General features: G+C 39.8%; 1 protein-coding gene across 1 annotated transcript in view; it reads left to right on the top strand.

Annotated features, from left to right (window-relative positions):
- Window positions 1-10,285: 10,285 nt before the first annotated feature.
- Window positions 10,286-15,487, top strand: part of FRMPD2 (FERM and PDZ domain containing 2) — a 53,007-nt gene continuing 47,805 nt past the window's right edge. Inside the window, exons 1-5 of the mRNA XM_050711973.1 lie at window positions 10,286-10,409; window positions 12,822-12,979; window positions 13,162-13,227; window positions 14,270-14,455; window positions 15,292-15,418. Coding sequence (XP_050567930.1) covers window positions 10,286-10,409; window positions 12,822-12,979; window positions 13,162-13,227; window positions 14,270-14,455; window positions 15,292-15,418 — 661 coding nt within the window. The remainder of the gene's footprint in view (window positions 10,410-12,821; window positions 12,980-13,161; window positions 13,228-14,269; window positions 14,456-15,291; window positions 15,419-15,487) is intronic.

Raw genomic sequence — 15,487 nt, forward strand, 5'->3', positions numbered from 1 at the left:
AAATTTTGCTAAGGTATTTTTTCCACTTTCTTATGCCCAGTTCACAGTTCACAGTTGCCTTGCAGCACCCCACAAGCTCCCTTTGCTCTGCTCTGGACAGAGCTACACTTTGCCATAATTAACCATTTTTTTTTCAGATCGGTCAATATAAAACAAACAAACAAAAAGGCTTCTTTCAGTTTCTTTTTCCTTCTTTTTTTTTCTCTTTTTTTTTTTTTTTTCTGCCAGGCAAACCCATCAAAATCGTATCTACATTGTTGATTCGGTCTGAAGGATTTTGCTGCTCACAAAAGACACACTCACCCCCTTAGCTCATCGGTCTGTGCTTTGGTGTATTCCTTCTGTCTGGATTGGCAGGGGGCTGAAAGTGACATCAGTCTACAGGGCTTTAGATGTAAGGCTCCCGTGTGCGTCAGGTAATCCAATTGAGTTCTTACATGTCGATGGACCCAGAGATTTATACTGAGCCACTTCCTAAAAGCTGACTCTATTACCTGGTGGGTGAACTATCGGGGAGGAAAAAAAAGAAAAAAAAAAAAAGAAAGAAGAAAGAGTGTAAACAGCTTCAGCAGCCATGACGTTGCCTTCAACTTCAGACCAAGAGCTGCTAGGCTGGGCTTGCAAGCAAAAGAAGGAACCTTATTGCTTTCTGGCTTAGCCACCACTTGCCACGCCACACGGTGCTTAGTTACAAGGTATAAACAAAGCAGTAGAAGGAGAAGAAAGAAAGAGAGAGAGAGGAAGAGCAAAAGACAGAAAGAGAAAGAAAGAGCAAGACAGAAGCCAAGAAACAGAAGTCCCAAATATGATTACTGTGAAGTTTACAACTATGAAGATCTAAACCATCAGTATTGGACAAAAATACAGAAGATTTCAGACCATTCTGGATGCAGCATCTGTCCAACTTGTACAGGTAGGTTCTTACGTATTTCACTTCATTTCATTATCAATTTAATAAGTATTAAAGCATTCATCTTCTTCCTTTGTGGAGCAGTATCTAATATTTGCCCTGTTTTTTTCATTGTTGTTTTTTTAATGATAAAGTTTATTGCTTATTTCATTTCCCTCAAGCCATGAGCTAATTCCAATTAGGAGGATGCTTGCCTATATTAAAAGCAGTAGTACAGGGTTGGTCAGATTTTGCTCTAGCATACCCCTCCTGCCTTCTCCTGGGATTAGAGACATTGACCTGTGGCAGAATTTCATTCATAAAAGTACAGAGTTCCTCAGCCTGTTTTTTTATTTTCTATTGAATGTAAAGGAATAGAAGAGGCTAAATCATTACTGCTTTTCTGGCAGGGATGAGTCTTCTTTTGTATAACACAGCTTATGTTATTCTGGAAAAAAATCATTTTAATATGTTTTTTATTCGTGGATTTATACTGATTACTATTTTTAAAAAACAGCACTCAACCCTCTACCCCAGAAAGATATGTTTCTGGTGATTACAACCTAGGAGTAAAGAATCTCAGTTAGGAAACTGGTTTCCTCATTTCTTCTCTACTATTCTCTAATGTGTTTTTAGGCAAACACCTGTGTAACAGTTTGCAGCTTCTAAAATAGTAGCAACCTTATTTTATGGAAATTTTGGCACATACCTTGTAAAGATAACTGATTTAGAAATGTTTAGATCGAAATTCCAGAGGAGTAAAAATACTGTTTACATCTGAAATGTAGATAGAAAACCGCATCATCCACGGTGATGTGGTAAAAGAAGGCTCTGAGACTTTCTCTGGTGAGAGCGCCAGTCAGCAGTAACATCAAGATCAGAAGGTTTGGCTCTCTCTCTACTGCAAACAAACATTCAAATGTGACACTTTAAGGACCCCAAAACCAGCTTTAGATTACCTATCGAGAATTACATAATGCCTAAAAAAGGGCATAAGGCAATACACATAGAAATACTACTATGATGTTGAGTTCTGCTGTCCTGCTATTTCTGGCACTGCAGCAGTAGACAGCTTATCTTTGGAGCTTTAATAATTAGAGCATTACAATGTAGACAGAATTGGATTCAGTTCCAGGCCACCGGTGAATTATGCTTTCTTGTAAAATGAACTTTTTATGGAAGGTGCATGGAAAAAATAAATGGCAGCACTTCTCTATGACAGATATTCTGTGAGGTCCTTGGGGTTTGACGTCAGCCAGGGTGGAGGCGATAGATTGTATAAACTTAGCTAGAACAAACATTAGCACCACTTTCCTTTGAATGCAGGTATCCAGTGAGATGTTTCTATGCATTTCTATTGAAAGAATATCTATTTACATACTGACTGCAAACAGTATAACATTCTCTGAAATGTATAGTTAGGCTCCCTTTGAAATAAAGAAGAAATTGGAATTTGGGCCTGTAAGCCTGATTCAGTAGGATGGCAATTTTTTCTACATCTTCCTTTGGCATCAATAACATTGGGGTGGCACTATGTCTATGAGGAACAATGTCCATAGATCTTGTAACAAAGCCACATCTTTTTAACACCCTGGTCCATGAGAAGTTTGTGATTTCCTAGCAATGAAATCTGGCTCTTTTCAGAAATGAATTTTTATCCCCCTTGAGTGCTGAATACTTTCTAATAGTCTGGTTAATTTTCCTGTTGATTAAAATGCATGCTTCCAGAAAGGAATGGAAATAAACTAATTTTACATAAGAGGGTGAAAATATATCATATAATGAATGCTGTATCAATACAACTATAACTTCTGTGGCATAATATAACTAACAAAGTTGTGCTTTGGCAACAAGGCAACTCCCTTACTGACTTGTCAGTGTTTACAGATTTGACTCCGCCTATCTATTTGAACAGAAACTTTTAATATTAAGTGTTTATTCAAATTACAAACCCATAAATTTCAACCATGCATTTCAGAGAGTTGAATTTCATACTGAATGGAATTCATCTCTCTGGTATGAAGAACTCAGTATATTCTCTCCACAATAATAATTGAACAGTGAGTCAGAGGATAGAATTTGCATATGGAACATATGTGAATAAATCAGTTTATGATTGAAATTAATTTTAAACTCGATCTTTCAAAAATATACTCGTTTCAGTCTCTTCCAACTTTTCTTGTAGCTAAAATGTATTCATACTTTATGGACAAACAGCATACAGTAGGCTGTACTTAAGCAAAGTAATTAGCACTTATCCAGCTTTTGTCATGGTCATATTCCCATGTAAAACCTACGTTAACTTGTTGTGGATGATAGCATGAATCAAGAATTGATTTTAAATATATTGGAGGGTTACTGCAGTGGTCCTACCATGCACTCTGTACACAAGAAACTCAGTGTTTAAATTAGACGGTAAAAACATCGTAGTACACAGTAAGAGCATCTAGTCTCCCTAGACTCTTTTCTGTTTTGTTTCTCTAAAATATTCATGTATTTGTGATTAAGATATTACATTTATTTTCAATGCAGTTTTTCTGTATTTCCCCTGTGATTATCAGTAATAGTCATTAGTTTGGTGATAGCAAAAACATTCCCTTAATTCAATTTTAACTGTATTTTAATATATTTTCTGTTTGTTGATTTACATGGGTTTTCAATTTTAAATATTATAGATGAATAGTACCTATAAAAACAATATATTTAGTTGTCATTTCTTAGTAAATCATTTCTATACTATGTTTTTGATAAGCATATATTTGTCTCTCATAAGAGTGCTGTTCTTCAAGCACAAAACGTAGCCTGGAGTATTAAACCAGAGCTGTCATTGACGCAACAGATGGAGTCAGGCGTGATCAAAAGCTCACAGCACTTTTGACGTGGTCAGTGTAAGACAGCTACAGACTGAAGTGATCTTCTTTCCTCTGTAGCCAATTGCACATTACAGCATTATGGATTGTTATGTATCAGATGCAAAATAAAACCAGGTTAGGGTTCTCATTGGTAGACAGCTTGGTACCAGCTTTTAGTGTCTCTTCAGTACCTCCTAGTTACCTGGTCTTAGGTGTCCTGGAGGTTGACACCTCTCAAACTGCCTATATAGCACAGCAAATTACAGGATTTGGACTTTTTTTTTTTTTTTTTATTAAGAAGCAGAAACCTTGGTGCCATGAGGAACAAAAGACTGAGATCCTCATGAAAACCGTTCATTTAACAATACTTAAGTTTTGTACTCTTGAGTGGGGCAGAATTATTTTACTTATCCCAAACTTGTCTCCATGAGCCCTATGCAGACCCAGAACCAGTTTAATACATATGTGCTATGCAATTATCTTGTGCCACTATAAAAGGCAAGCCCTACTTTCCCATCTTGATCCAGAAATTATTCTGTACACCGAACATTTAATCTGTATGCACACTAGGATAATTTTCTCATTTCAAAAACATTTCTACACTCACATTTATAACTATATATTTAAGTGCATAAAGGACTGTGAAGAAAGATCAGCTAAGAATATTCCTATCTTATGAAATTCAGAGCGGTGATTCTGGCCTTGGTTCAGGTCCCTGCCACCGTGGCAGTGAAGTGACTTGGGGGAGGCAGAGGTAGCAGGATGGATGCTTGCTGCATCTGTTCCTTCTGCAGCTGTGGCTACAGAAGTGGTTCTGCCTTCATCATGCCACATCACCACACTGCTAGGCTCAGGACACAACATTCATGAATTCTGCAAACTTACTGTGGAACTATCACTGATGTTTTCAAAACTATAGCTCTACCCAAATGTTAACGTAGGGCCTATTTTTAATCCCCCTAATTCTGTATTCCAGGTTTGATTTATTGCACAGCAAGTCCTGAGATAGGCTGCAAGAACCTTCCTCTGGGTAGTTGGAACACCTGACATTTACAAAGCTTGCCCTTAGTCAAATATTATTTGTCTTTTAATTTGCTTCTAGTCTTCACTTAATTTTCAGTCCCTCTCGAAGTTTCTGAACTCTTCTGTCATAGAGATGTAAAGATAGGAATTTATCACTGGATTTATCTTAAACATAAGGCACTTCAAAAAGTGTTACCAGAAGGTATTAGTCTTTGAGGAATGGAACCCCAGAGGAAAATGAAGAGCCAGGATAGACGCACTGCTTTTATCTTGCTCAAAGTCCTCACCTGGGTGTGTCAGAGAATTTGTCGTATTTGCATAACAGAAATGGGAGAGATTCTTAAAAATCAAGCTGTTTATTTCAAGTAGCAAATATAGAAACAATTTAGTTTTGAGAAATATGGACTTCATAGGTACATTTAAAAGTGCTTATGCTTACCATTGTGCACAAAGAATACTGAACAGAACCTTAGGCTTGCTGATGCTGATAGGAGTTTGCCATAGAATTGAATGGATTGGGATTTCATCTTAGCGCAGTTGTGCCCAAGGTCTTTACAGCAAGCTCTGTGAAGCCTCTGACAATATCATCGAAGACAGTACTTCATGCTCCCCTTATTACCACCTGAGTTGCTTTAAGAGAGGTATGAGCCTCAACCCCACAGGGGTTGAATCAGTGTTCCAGAGCTGAGGTTTGGACATAAGACACACAATTGCCAAACCTTTTCAGCCTTTAAAAACAGTCTACTTGCCCTCTAAAACCCAAGGAAAATGTTACTTCAAGTTGCTGTCTTTCCTGGCATTTGATCAGCTTTGATTTGAGAGCAGACTGCACATTATATTGCAGAATAGCACCCGAGATCCTCTGGTTTAAGTCCTGGCTTCCAAAAAGTTTTTTTTCCCCAATTCTTGCTGCCACTGACACAAGTTTTGCCAGGGGCTATACTGAAGCAGGGTTGGGTCCTCTTGGTTTTGCTCATTTATTTACAGGACGTGTTTTTAGACAGTCAGGCAGGGACTGCTAGACATAGCAAAGGAATTGGTGTACAGCAGCTGAAAGGGACAGACGACTAAGAAAAACACTGTAGCTAGAAAAAGATGGCTAAAGACCAGCTAGTTATAGACTTGTGTGTAGTCTTCTTGGTGTGTTCTTCAATGCAGCACAAGAAGAAACAATTCCTGGCCTCTAAGGCTGCCCTTGAAAGTAGCCAATGAAGATTTAGATACTCCCAGACAGTGTAACGCTTAAACAAAGCAAAATCAGTACTAGCCAACTTAGTGTGTCTTCATGTGCAGTGGGTTTGCACCAGCTTACAAGGACCGTTGTGTGCAGACAACTTTTTCTGGATATAGTGGTACAAATAGAAGAGGTTAGGCTGCAAGCCCTCTCCCACTTGCCTGTCACTGCGAGTCTCCCCTCACATTCTCTCAGGGAGCTTAGGGGCTGAGGGTAGGAAACTCTCAGGCCAGTCAGAGGACTTCCTCATGGGGCCTCTCTCTGGCTCACTCACATCAGAATCAGTTAGTCGCCTCTAGGAGGTATCCTGTGATGGGCATTTATGTCCAAAACATAAAGAGGCAATAACCCTTTCTGACGCACAGCTCTTTACAAAATCTACATCTGTTCACACACTTAAGCAATTAAAAAGCTGATTAAGTTTCCACCCAGGTATTTTGCAATATACAGGACAGAGTAATGAAGCAGAACTGGATGTTCAGTCAGAAGAAAGGCAAGAACTCTACAAGAACATCTTCCAGGCAGTAAAAATTGAAATTCATTTCTGCCGTGGCAGAAAACTTTCCAGTCCACAGAATGCTTGGTTCCTACCCAAGCTTAATTACAGAGAATCACAGAATCACAGAATTGTAGGGGTTGGAAGGGACCTCAAGAGATCATCAGGTCCAACCCCCCTGCCAAAGCAGGTTCCCTAGAGGAGGTTGCCCAGGTAGGCGTCCAGACGGACTTACTCATGTTACCTTTTGCCTTTGTTTTGGTTTCATTTCCTGTTGTTCTTTAAGATGCCCAAATGGGGCAAATATGTTCTTGCTTCATGCCTTTGAAAGTATACCAGAAACAACCTGACCCAGTATTTTCAAAATCTAAACTCAATTCCTCCTTCCTCACCATCTTATTCACTGCTGTGTCCTGTGATCTCCCTTTTTCATCTGATTTTCCACTGGCATCCTGGTAATGGATTAAGACTTTCATTCTACAGAAACTCATTTCACAGCTGAAGCAACACCCCAGTAAAGTCCCTCTGATAGGCTGGAAAAGGGCTGTCCTTCAGTTAGGAATCCAGATGTGCCACTCCTCTTGACAATGTTTAATTCATGTAACTGTGTTTGATAAGGGAAAGTCAGTTTCCCTACACAAAATAATACTTTTAGCTCTTTTGTCATTTTTATACAGTCAATAAAGCAGCAACGGGAGAGATAAATGTTGACAAGAGCTAAGTTGCTCCTTACACTTTTACTAAATAAGATTGCCAAATCTAATAACTTCAAATTGCACATAAAGTGACCCTCACATATAAAATTACTCATGTGTGATTACTATTAAGTGTTAAATTGAGATGCAAAGCAGTACTTCATCATCTTTCATCATGTTTCATCATCAATTCTGTTTCTTTCATTGACCCTAGATTTCAGAGACTGCTTGGAGGAAAGCAGGACAAAAAAGACCATACCAAAACAGAATAAAACAATTCAAAAAGAAGTGAGATAAACAGCTGGGTGTTTGTGGCAAAATGATGGGTTAGCCTCACCTCAGTGTACCTTTCATATCTATGCAAGAGTAGATTAAAAATCTATTGACTTGAGAGGAAATCTATTGACTTGAGCCAATCCATGTAATGAATGACCGTGTTGTAAAATGGAGAATGGGAAGGGTATTTCAGGTTAATTTGCCTATTTGAATGGCACCAAAGATGCCATTACTTATCACAAATGCTTATCACTTTTAGCTTCTTTGAAGCTCAGAATTGTTTAGTTCTGGATCACAGCTTTTATTAAATTGAAGGACCATGAATATGTACAGTGCTACAATGATAATCATACCTTTATATCACTTTACTCTCATATCACATACATACTGTAGGCTGGCTATAAAAATAAATGAAATTTCTTTTTTTCCCCAACCATTCACACAGTCACATTTTCGTGAAACATCATGTCGTGCTGGTCATGAAAACCAAATATTAAAAATACAGCCCACAGTCACAGGGCATTCCAAGCCTGTTTAAAAATCAGTTGCCAATTTGCTTTTAAAATAACACACCGCTTAACTCTATATCATGCTAAAGCAATAATTTATTACACTTTAAAGAGATTCTTAGTTTCATGGCCATATAAGTTAATCATTATATTTGGAAGAAATTTGCACATCGTTGCTAGCAAAATTAATTTAATTCACACTGTGAATATCAGTGATCTGAGACACTTTTACTCTTAGAAAAAACATTCACTACAAAAATTAAGCAGCTCTGCTGTAACTGCTGATTTCACTTTGGCTCTATAAAGATGTAATATCTAGACTCCAGTTAATCACTTATTTGAGTAACTTATGCTAGTTAGAAATACCAGCACTGAAATCACTTGGTATAAGCACTTCCATCTAAAACAGTGCAGTGCTCCTTCCCCCAGTACGGTCTTGAATAAAACTGCACTAAGTATAGCCTGGTGGATTACCCATATGGAGAAGCCATACAGATTCTAGCTCTGGGGACATGAATTGATCGCTTAGTCCCAGTACCACAGGGTTGGGTGAAATGCTATCACAGTAATTTATCATTAAGAGATATGGTGACGGCTTAGATTAAGAAGATTTGTCTGTCTCTTCTAATTAAGGTTAGGTCCTTAAGAAGCTTTACTATCTCTTGAAGGCACAGAGACTAAAATTAGGACTCTGGTTCTGTTTAAAATGTCACTAGGTTGGTCCATAATCCCAGAGTGACTGCAGCAAGGGATCATTCTTCTAGTGTTGTGATTCCTTGCTTGGAAGCTAGTGAGCCAGGGCAAGACTCTACAAAGCAAAGCCTAAGCAGTCTATTAATCAGCAACAAGTTGGTCCTGCAGAACACTGTATTGCTCTTGCAGTGACTCCTTGGAGACTGCATAATAAATGGTAAGCTGACAAAAAGATCAGCAGTAAACTCTACTGAGGCAGGTAGCAAATGGTAGCAGTAAGTGGGCTGTGTACTGAGGGGGACGAAATGGTTGGGGGAAGATCTGTTTTCAGGCTGTGAGTGAAATCATTTCATGGTGGCACTTTCAAACCTATACATAACAGTAATATCCTAGGCTCTAGTGTCCTCACTTGGTGGCCTACAGACAATGTCAAAGCAATAGATGGACCGCTTCCAATTTTTTTCATTAGGCCCCTAAATGTACAGCACACAAAAAGCCTACACAACTCACTGTTACAGGATAGTAATAGCAAAAGTACAAATTAATTACAAAAACTTTCAGCAAATTTTAAGCATGGATAAGGCTTTCCTTCCAGATGTGTAGACCTAGAGCAGCTCTGCCTAGATTGGTACACTACAGAAACGTAAAACTGGTGACATGGGAAAATCAGACCCATTTATGCAGAACAAAACCTTCTTTTACAATATTTAGTAGGGTAAAACAGTCTGAGGAAAAGAAGCCTTAAGTCACATGGCAGTTTCTAGTTGCCCAGAATTAGAAAAATGTTCTTCCAATGGGTAAGACATTAAATTATGATTCACTGCAGGATGCCTTCCTCTAAATGATCTGATGCTGCATTGCAGCTGGCACAAAACAGGGAGAGTGCGTGGACCAACATTTTTCTGCAGCATTCCAGGTCTCAACAGGACAGTGTTCTGGGCGCCACTGGACTGCTATCAGCAGCATGCAGAGGGAATTACCTTTTAATTTGGTTCACTGAAACAAAGCCAGTTTTTATGTACACTGGTATGGATGAACTGAAAGTTCAAAGTCTTAAGTATCTGACCAAGAAAATCTCTCATCAATTAATTCAGTAAGAGCCTACAAGCTATTACTGATCAACCTGCTGAATAAAGAACAAAACACAATTGCTCTGTTGGACTGTGTTTATAAATCCTTTATATTATATTGCATCTCTTTTGCTTTGCCGTGCTTTTCCTCTCAGATTATCCCCGTTGTGTATTTATAGAGAAGAGCATCCAATTAAGCAGCAAAATCAATGCCCTTCTTTCCAGATAACCACTCACAAACTCTGAACAGCATGTATTTATAAAGGATCTCCTGAGTAAATACAATTTGCCCCATACAATGTTGTAAATGGTTTTAATTGAGTAAAAAGGCTGAAAAAGATGACAGGAGGTCACTTAGTTCAGTCTCCTTTATTCACTCTTACTTAAATTAAGACATGGATAAACTATTCCTGCCTTTTGGCAACAAAGAAGCAGGGTGGTTCACAAAGGATTTCTTATTATGAGAGAAGGGTACAGCTGTAATCAGTATGGCTTGCTGTGAGCAGTCTACTCCAGCACATCCAAATCTGCTTTCTACTGCAGCAGCCATGAGCAGTTCCTGTGTGACACTGGCCGAGGTCCTGTGGGCAAAAGGAAGCCCTTTGGAAGAAGAAGATATATGGGCACTCTTGTACCTTGCCACAGTGCAGCTTCTGGAAGACCTTCACAAAGGTGAGGTGAAAAAGTGTCTTACCATTAGAAATGCCTTCCAGACTATTTTGGGGTTTTGAGGATTGGTTTGTGGGGTTGGTTTTTTGGTTTTGTGTTTGGTTGGTTGGTTGGTTGGTTTGATTTGGCTTGTTTGCTTGTTTGAGACAAAAAGCACTAGCAGGAGTAATAGCATACTTCTAATAACAATGAGAAGCCTTTCAGTGCTGCTGGGTTTGCATGCAAACTTCTGTGCCAACATGCAGGCTTTCACACAGTTATTTTTTTTCCTAAATTACACAGCAATTAATTAATCTAAGTAGAACTATAGATGGTGGAACAGGACAGAGGTGCCCTTCCTAACGTCTGAATAACATACACACACAGAAAGGGCAGTGCCAGCTAGGATCACACCCTGCAAGTACTGAGAGAGAGAGAGGAGAACAGGCAAGTTCACATGGCTCCTCAGTCAGACTGTAAGAGACTTTTAGACAAGTGATGTGTAACTTCTGCTGTAGCTGGAGGGATGAACATTTATTAACAACCAAGTTTTAATGGACTGAACCACTCTAACAGGCTGACTGTATGATCAGTTCTCCATTATCTAGAGTAATCTAGCCAGACAATACAGGCACTAGGAACATGCAAAGGACTGCGGCACGGAGATACCTACCTGGATAAATTCAGCTCAGGTCCATCACTGCTTATTAACTCTGTGTCAAGACACTAAGCTGACCCTATGCTCTCCTGATCTCATTTCAAACAAAGTCTGCTGAATTGAGATAATCAGCATGTGTTCCCTGAGCTGCACTTGATAAATTTATGGTATTATGATCAGAAGATGAAAACAAGAAGTCGGGATGCAGAACCAAGCTGGTTTATAGGTCAGGTGTGAGGCCACTCAATCACGTCTTTAGAGCTCAAGTCCAGAAGTGATGCCAAGTTTGACTCACTCTGAAGCTGAATCACCAGTGCTCCAGTTTCTTGGAGGGCAGCAAAGGTGAACAGTCCCTGCACAGCGTCAGCCCAGTTAACTCAGGCAGAGCTCTGGCTCTGCTTCTCCTAAGTGCAGCTATACTGCAACTTCTGGAGTCAGCCTCTTCCGAGGGCTAGTACTGCCGCATCTGTGTGGCACTGTGCTTGGTATAATGAATCCTGATAGACCTGGTGTTGGCCAGTACCAACTTGCTATAGCAACATTTCAGTGTGTTTGGGCACTGTGGTTAGTCAGGTAAGCTGACTGGTGGGCTGGCCAACATTACAGAAGGCCAGGTAATCTTCATTAAGACTAAAGTACAAGCTGGCTGTTTCTAAAACAGACACATTTCCCAGCATGTGCTGGTTGCATTTGAATACAATACTACAGAAATGGAGAAGGAACAAAGAAAAAAAACTAGCTGATGATTTTAAGACCTTCCTAGCTTAACGTTTTTACCCTTTGTTCCTTTTTTTCACAGTGTAAAGATCACCATGCACAAGAATTAAGTTGCCATTTTAAATATGTAACTTTTTAATTGCAAAAATACCAAAACATTTACTGCATGTTTTCAAAATCTTCTCCTATGGAGATCTGAATAGTTCCTATTCTCACTGGCTAGACTGAAGAGACTGGACCAATATAGCTAACTTTAAAAAAATTATTCAGTTACCTATATTTCCAGGAACAGTCTATCTAAATATTGCCATAGTTAATGCAGCTTTTCCTCTTTCTAAGTAAACAGATTGATCTTAGACTTTTTATCATGCGTTTTTAATGAATAGTTTAACCAAATCACTTGGATTCAGTTAACATATCCATGCAAGTGCAGAGTGTTTGCAGAAGACTGCACATCATCCTGCTTCCTTCTGCTTCAGACCACCGGGACTGTGGTCTCTGCAGTGGTTATTTTAAGGAGAACTCAGCACTTTACAAGAAGGAACCAGTCCATTGCTGAGACACCTTCACATAGATTTTTTAGGGAGCAGCAAGGGACAGGGAGCTCAGAGCCAAGCCTGGTTACAGGGGTGGCAGGGCAGGGGCCGTCCCATCCCACAGCCCCCACGTAGGGTAGGCAGGGCAGGCCTGGCAGTGTCCCCTGAGAATGCAGACCAACACACAGCTCAGTGGTGACAAGGCAGGTCTATAAAATATGACAAGATCTTAACCAGAATCTGTGCATGGGATGTGATCCTGCCTTTCCTTAGGCTTCAGAAATCCATGAAAGTCAATACTGTTTTTATGTGTGAAATTCTGAGATGGAAATTAAGCCCTTAGCCATCACTAAAATCCAGATCACAAAATCAGCCAGGCATAAATGAACTTGACTCCACTGACTTCTCAGTATATCTCCAGGAAGCCTCAGTGACGGATTTTGCTATGGGGCTGAGGCCCCAGCGACATGACTTTCTGAGCTCACTGAATTCTGCAAGAACTCCACTGTCTTTAACGTTTTTCAGACCTTGCCATCTGTGTGCTTTGTCCATGGTCAGTACTACTGTCTGCTGAAGGAAATTTGTCCTTCCAAAACAATGCATCTCAGACAGAAGCTACCCCTTTCAGCGCACCAGAATTACTTCACAGGCAGAACAAAAACCAGCGCATCGGACTACCAAAGGTGAGGTATACTATAAAATAAATCTTGAGAGTACCTTTTAAAGAAAAGGCTGGGGCTTTAATGAAGCATACCAGGAATCTACTGTCAAAATCCATTTCTAATTACATTAAACAAATCAGGCTACAGTTAGAAAGACTTACATATAAAGACTTCAAAAAGGATTTCCTTTTCTGTTTTGACAGATGTTGGTGTATTCCCTAGGAATGACCCTCTACTGGTCAGCAGAGTATCAGGTTCCACCAAACCAGGCCAGTAACACAGACATTTTTGTTTTCTTGTATTCTGTCTCATCTTGGTAGGTTTACAGATCGAGAGGCATAACATGAAGTCTCAGTAAGAGGGGGCTTCTTGTTTTGGACCACTAAGAAGAACATGGCTAATTGGAATGCTTGTGTCAAGGTCTAGACCTCACCAAAAATACAGGTTCATCCAAATCAGGAATTCAGTTAGGCCTCTCATCTTTCCTTTCCTCTTTGAAAAGCAGAATTGTTCCTATTAAGATTAATTTTCCTTTTCTTTTAAGAGTAAAGATTAGTTATTCAAAGACCATAATAAGAAATTTCCTGACAAGACAGGCAGGGCTAGAAGAAAAGCATCATGTCTGCATGATTCTGGTGCTCTGCTTTTTCAAAGAATGGGATGATGGAATACAAGCTAAAGAACTTTGCCCTTATTTCTGGACAAATTCTACCTGTATCTCTGCTAATCAAAACTTTGAATCTCTTGCTGCCCATAATCCTTTCAAAGATTTGTAGCACACATTTTACTTAATTTCTATATCCATGCTTTGATTACATGCTTTTGACTTGGAAAAACGCTAGCTTTTAGTGGGTATACATGATATAAGCGAAAAGACTCTTTAAGTTAAATAACTCCTTAAAATTTAAGTATCTGGTCTCTATGGTAACAGCTTTGACTGGAATAACTCCTCAACTTTTTGAAGCTAATACTACCATATGTCTAGCTTGCATGAATCTTTAAGATGCACAGTCTAATTAGCAAAGCCATGGAGCAGACTTTGCTGCTGGCTGTCACCAAGAAGCACCTATGCAGACTGATGATCCTCCTTGTACATGCCTGTTCCCTTCAAGGCTACCCCATATCTCATTAGAGGCTCTATTTAGTCCAGAATCATAGCTCTATTAGTCCAGAATCATCCCAAAGTCTAAAGGAAGTCAGTGCCCATTTCTCACCCAGGGTGAAAGGCTTACAGAAGTTCCCAGTCCCAGTTTAGATGGGGCTTCAGACCCCTGTGCGATGTCATTTAACTGTGCCTCCGTGTCAAATCAGTCCCTCCAGCTCAGTGACCAACTACACAGTCTCTTGCTGACGCTATGTGAAGATCTGCCACATAAAAGACTTTCTCCTGAATCAATTCTGGAAGCGTGTGAGGCACATCAGAAGGAATCTTCTTCCTTACCAGTAAATGTCTACATAAAGAAAATGGTCCAGTTTGTGGTGGGAAGTGTCAGTGAGGTAGGTACTACTCTCATACCTAAACATCTCCTTTTCTATGTATGCTTGTATGAGTTAAAGAAGTGAGATTTGGCTGTAGGCTTCTATGCAGGAAATTGAGTGGGTCTGTGTACTAGCAAATGAGGCAATGAAACCATCCCTCACACCACTCTTACACTCCTGGGAAATGATACAAATCCACCTTTTGCACTTGCAGTATCTTCTTTCCTTAGGTTAATAAATGAAACAACAATAATCTCTACAGAGACTTCATGTCGGCCAAACGAATAGACTTAGCACAAGAGAAAAGATTTTCTCATTGCCACGGCGGCTTCAGACTTTCTTTGTGAAATTCTGAGGAATCACATTCACATCACATTGAGAATTTCATTCATCTTCCCTAGGTGGAGCTGTACATTTACAGTGCAATCCAGCCAGACCATCTGAAGCCTTTAATAAGTGAGCACCTGTGTCTTTTTCAAGATCTGAAGTATCAACAAACAATTTTTGTTGACAAGCTGAATGAAACTGAAAGGAAACAGCTTGCAAATATTTTTTTTTTCTGTTTTCAACCAGTATTCATTAACATTCTGAGGTGACCTTTCCCTTGTGCTCTCTGTTACTCTGTTCCCCACTGCAGCAGAGCGCGTCCCTTCCTAAACACAGCTAGCATGGAAGTGTGGGACCATCAAAAGTCAGTCCTGCTTTGCAAAGGCTGCCTGAGAAGATGAAGCTGCTTACATCACACAAATCAGCAGCCTCTGACAAGCAGAGGGCAAGGATCGCTTCAGTACGAGTACGAGGGGCCGAAGTCCACTTATCACCTGACATTGACTTGCCATGCCGTTGTCTTCTAGGTAGAACGAGTAGCCGCTGAAGACAGCACAGCCTCTCAGCTTAACAGAAGTCATGTCATAAGGAGAAGACTACATGAGAAAATCCCGGACGCTTCACCACTGTCCTCCCAGATGAATCTTCACCGAGGTAAAGTACAACTTCTAATCTGAACTGCACAATAAGGGCACGCACAGCCTTTTCTGAGTCTTCCCCACG

Source organism: Cygnus atratus, chromosome 7 (genome assembly GCF_013377495.2).
Source record: "Cygnus atratus isolate AKBS03 ecotype Queensland, Australia chromosome 7, CAtr_DNAZoo_HiC_assembly, whole genome shotgun sequence".
In the NCBI taxonomy this organism is placed as follows: domain Eukaryota; kingdom Metazoa; phylum Chordata; class Aves; order Anseriformes; family Anatidae; genus Cygnus; species Cygnus atratus.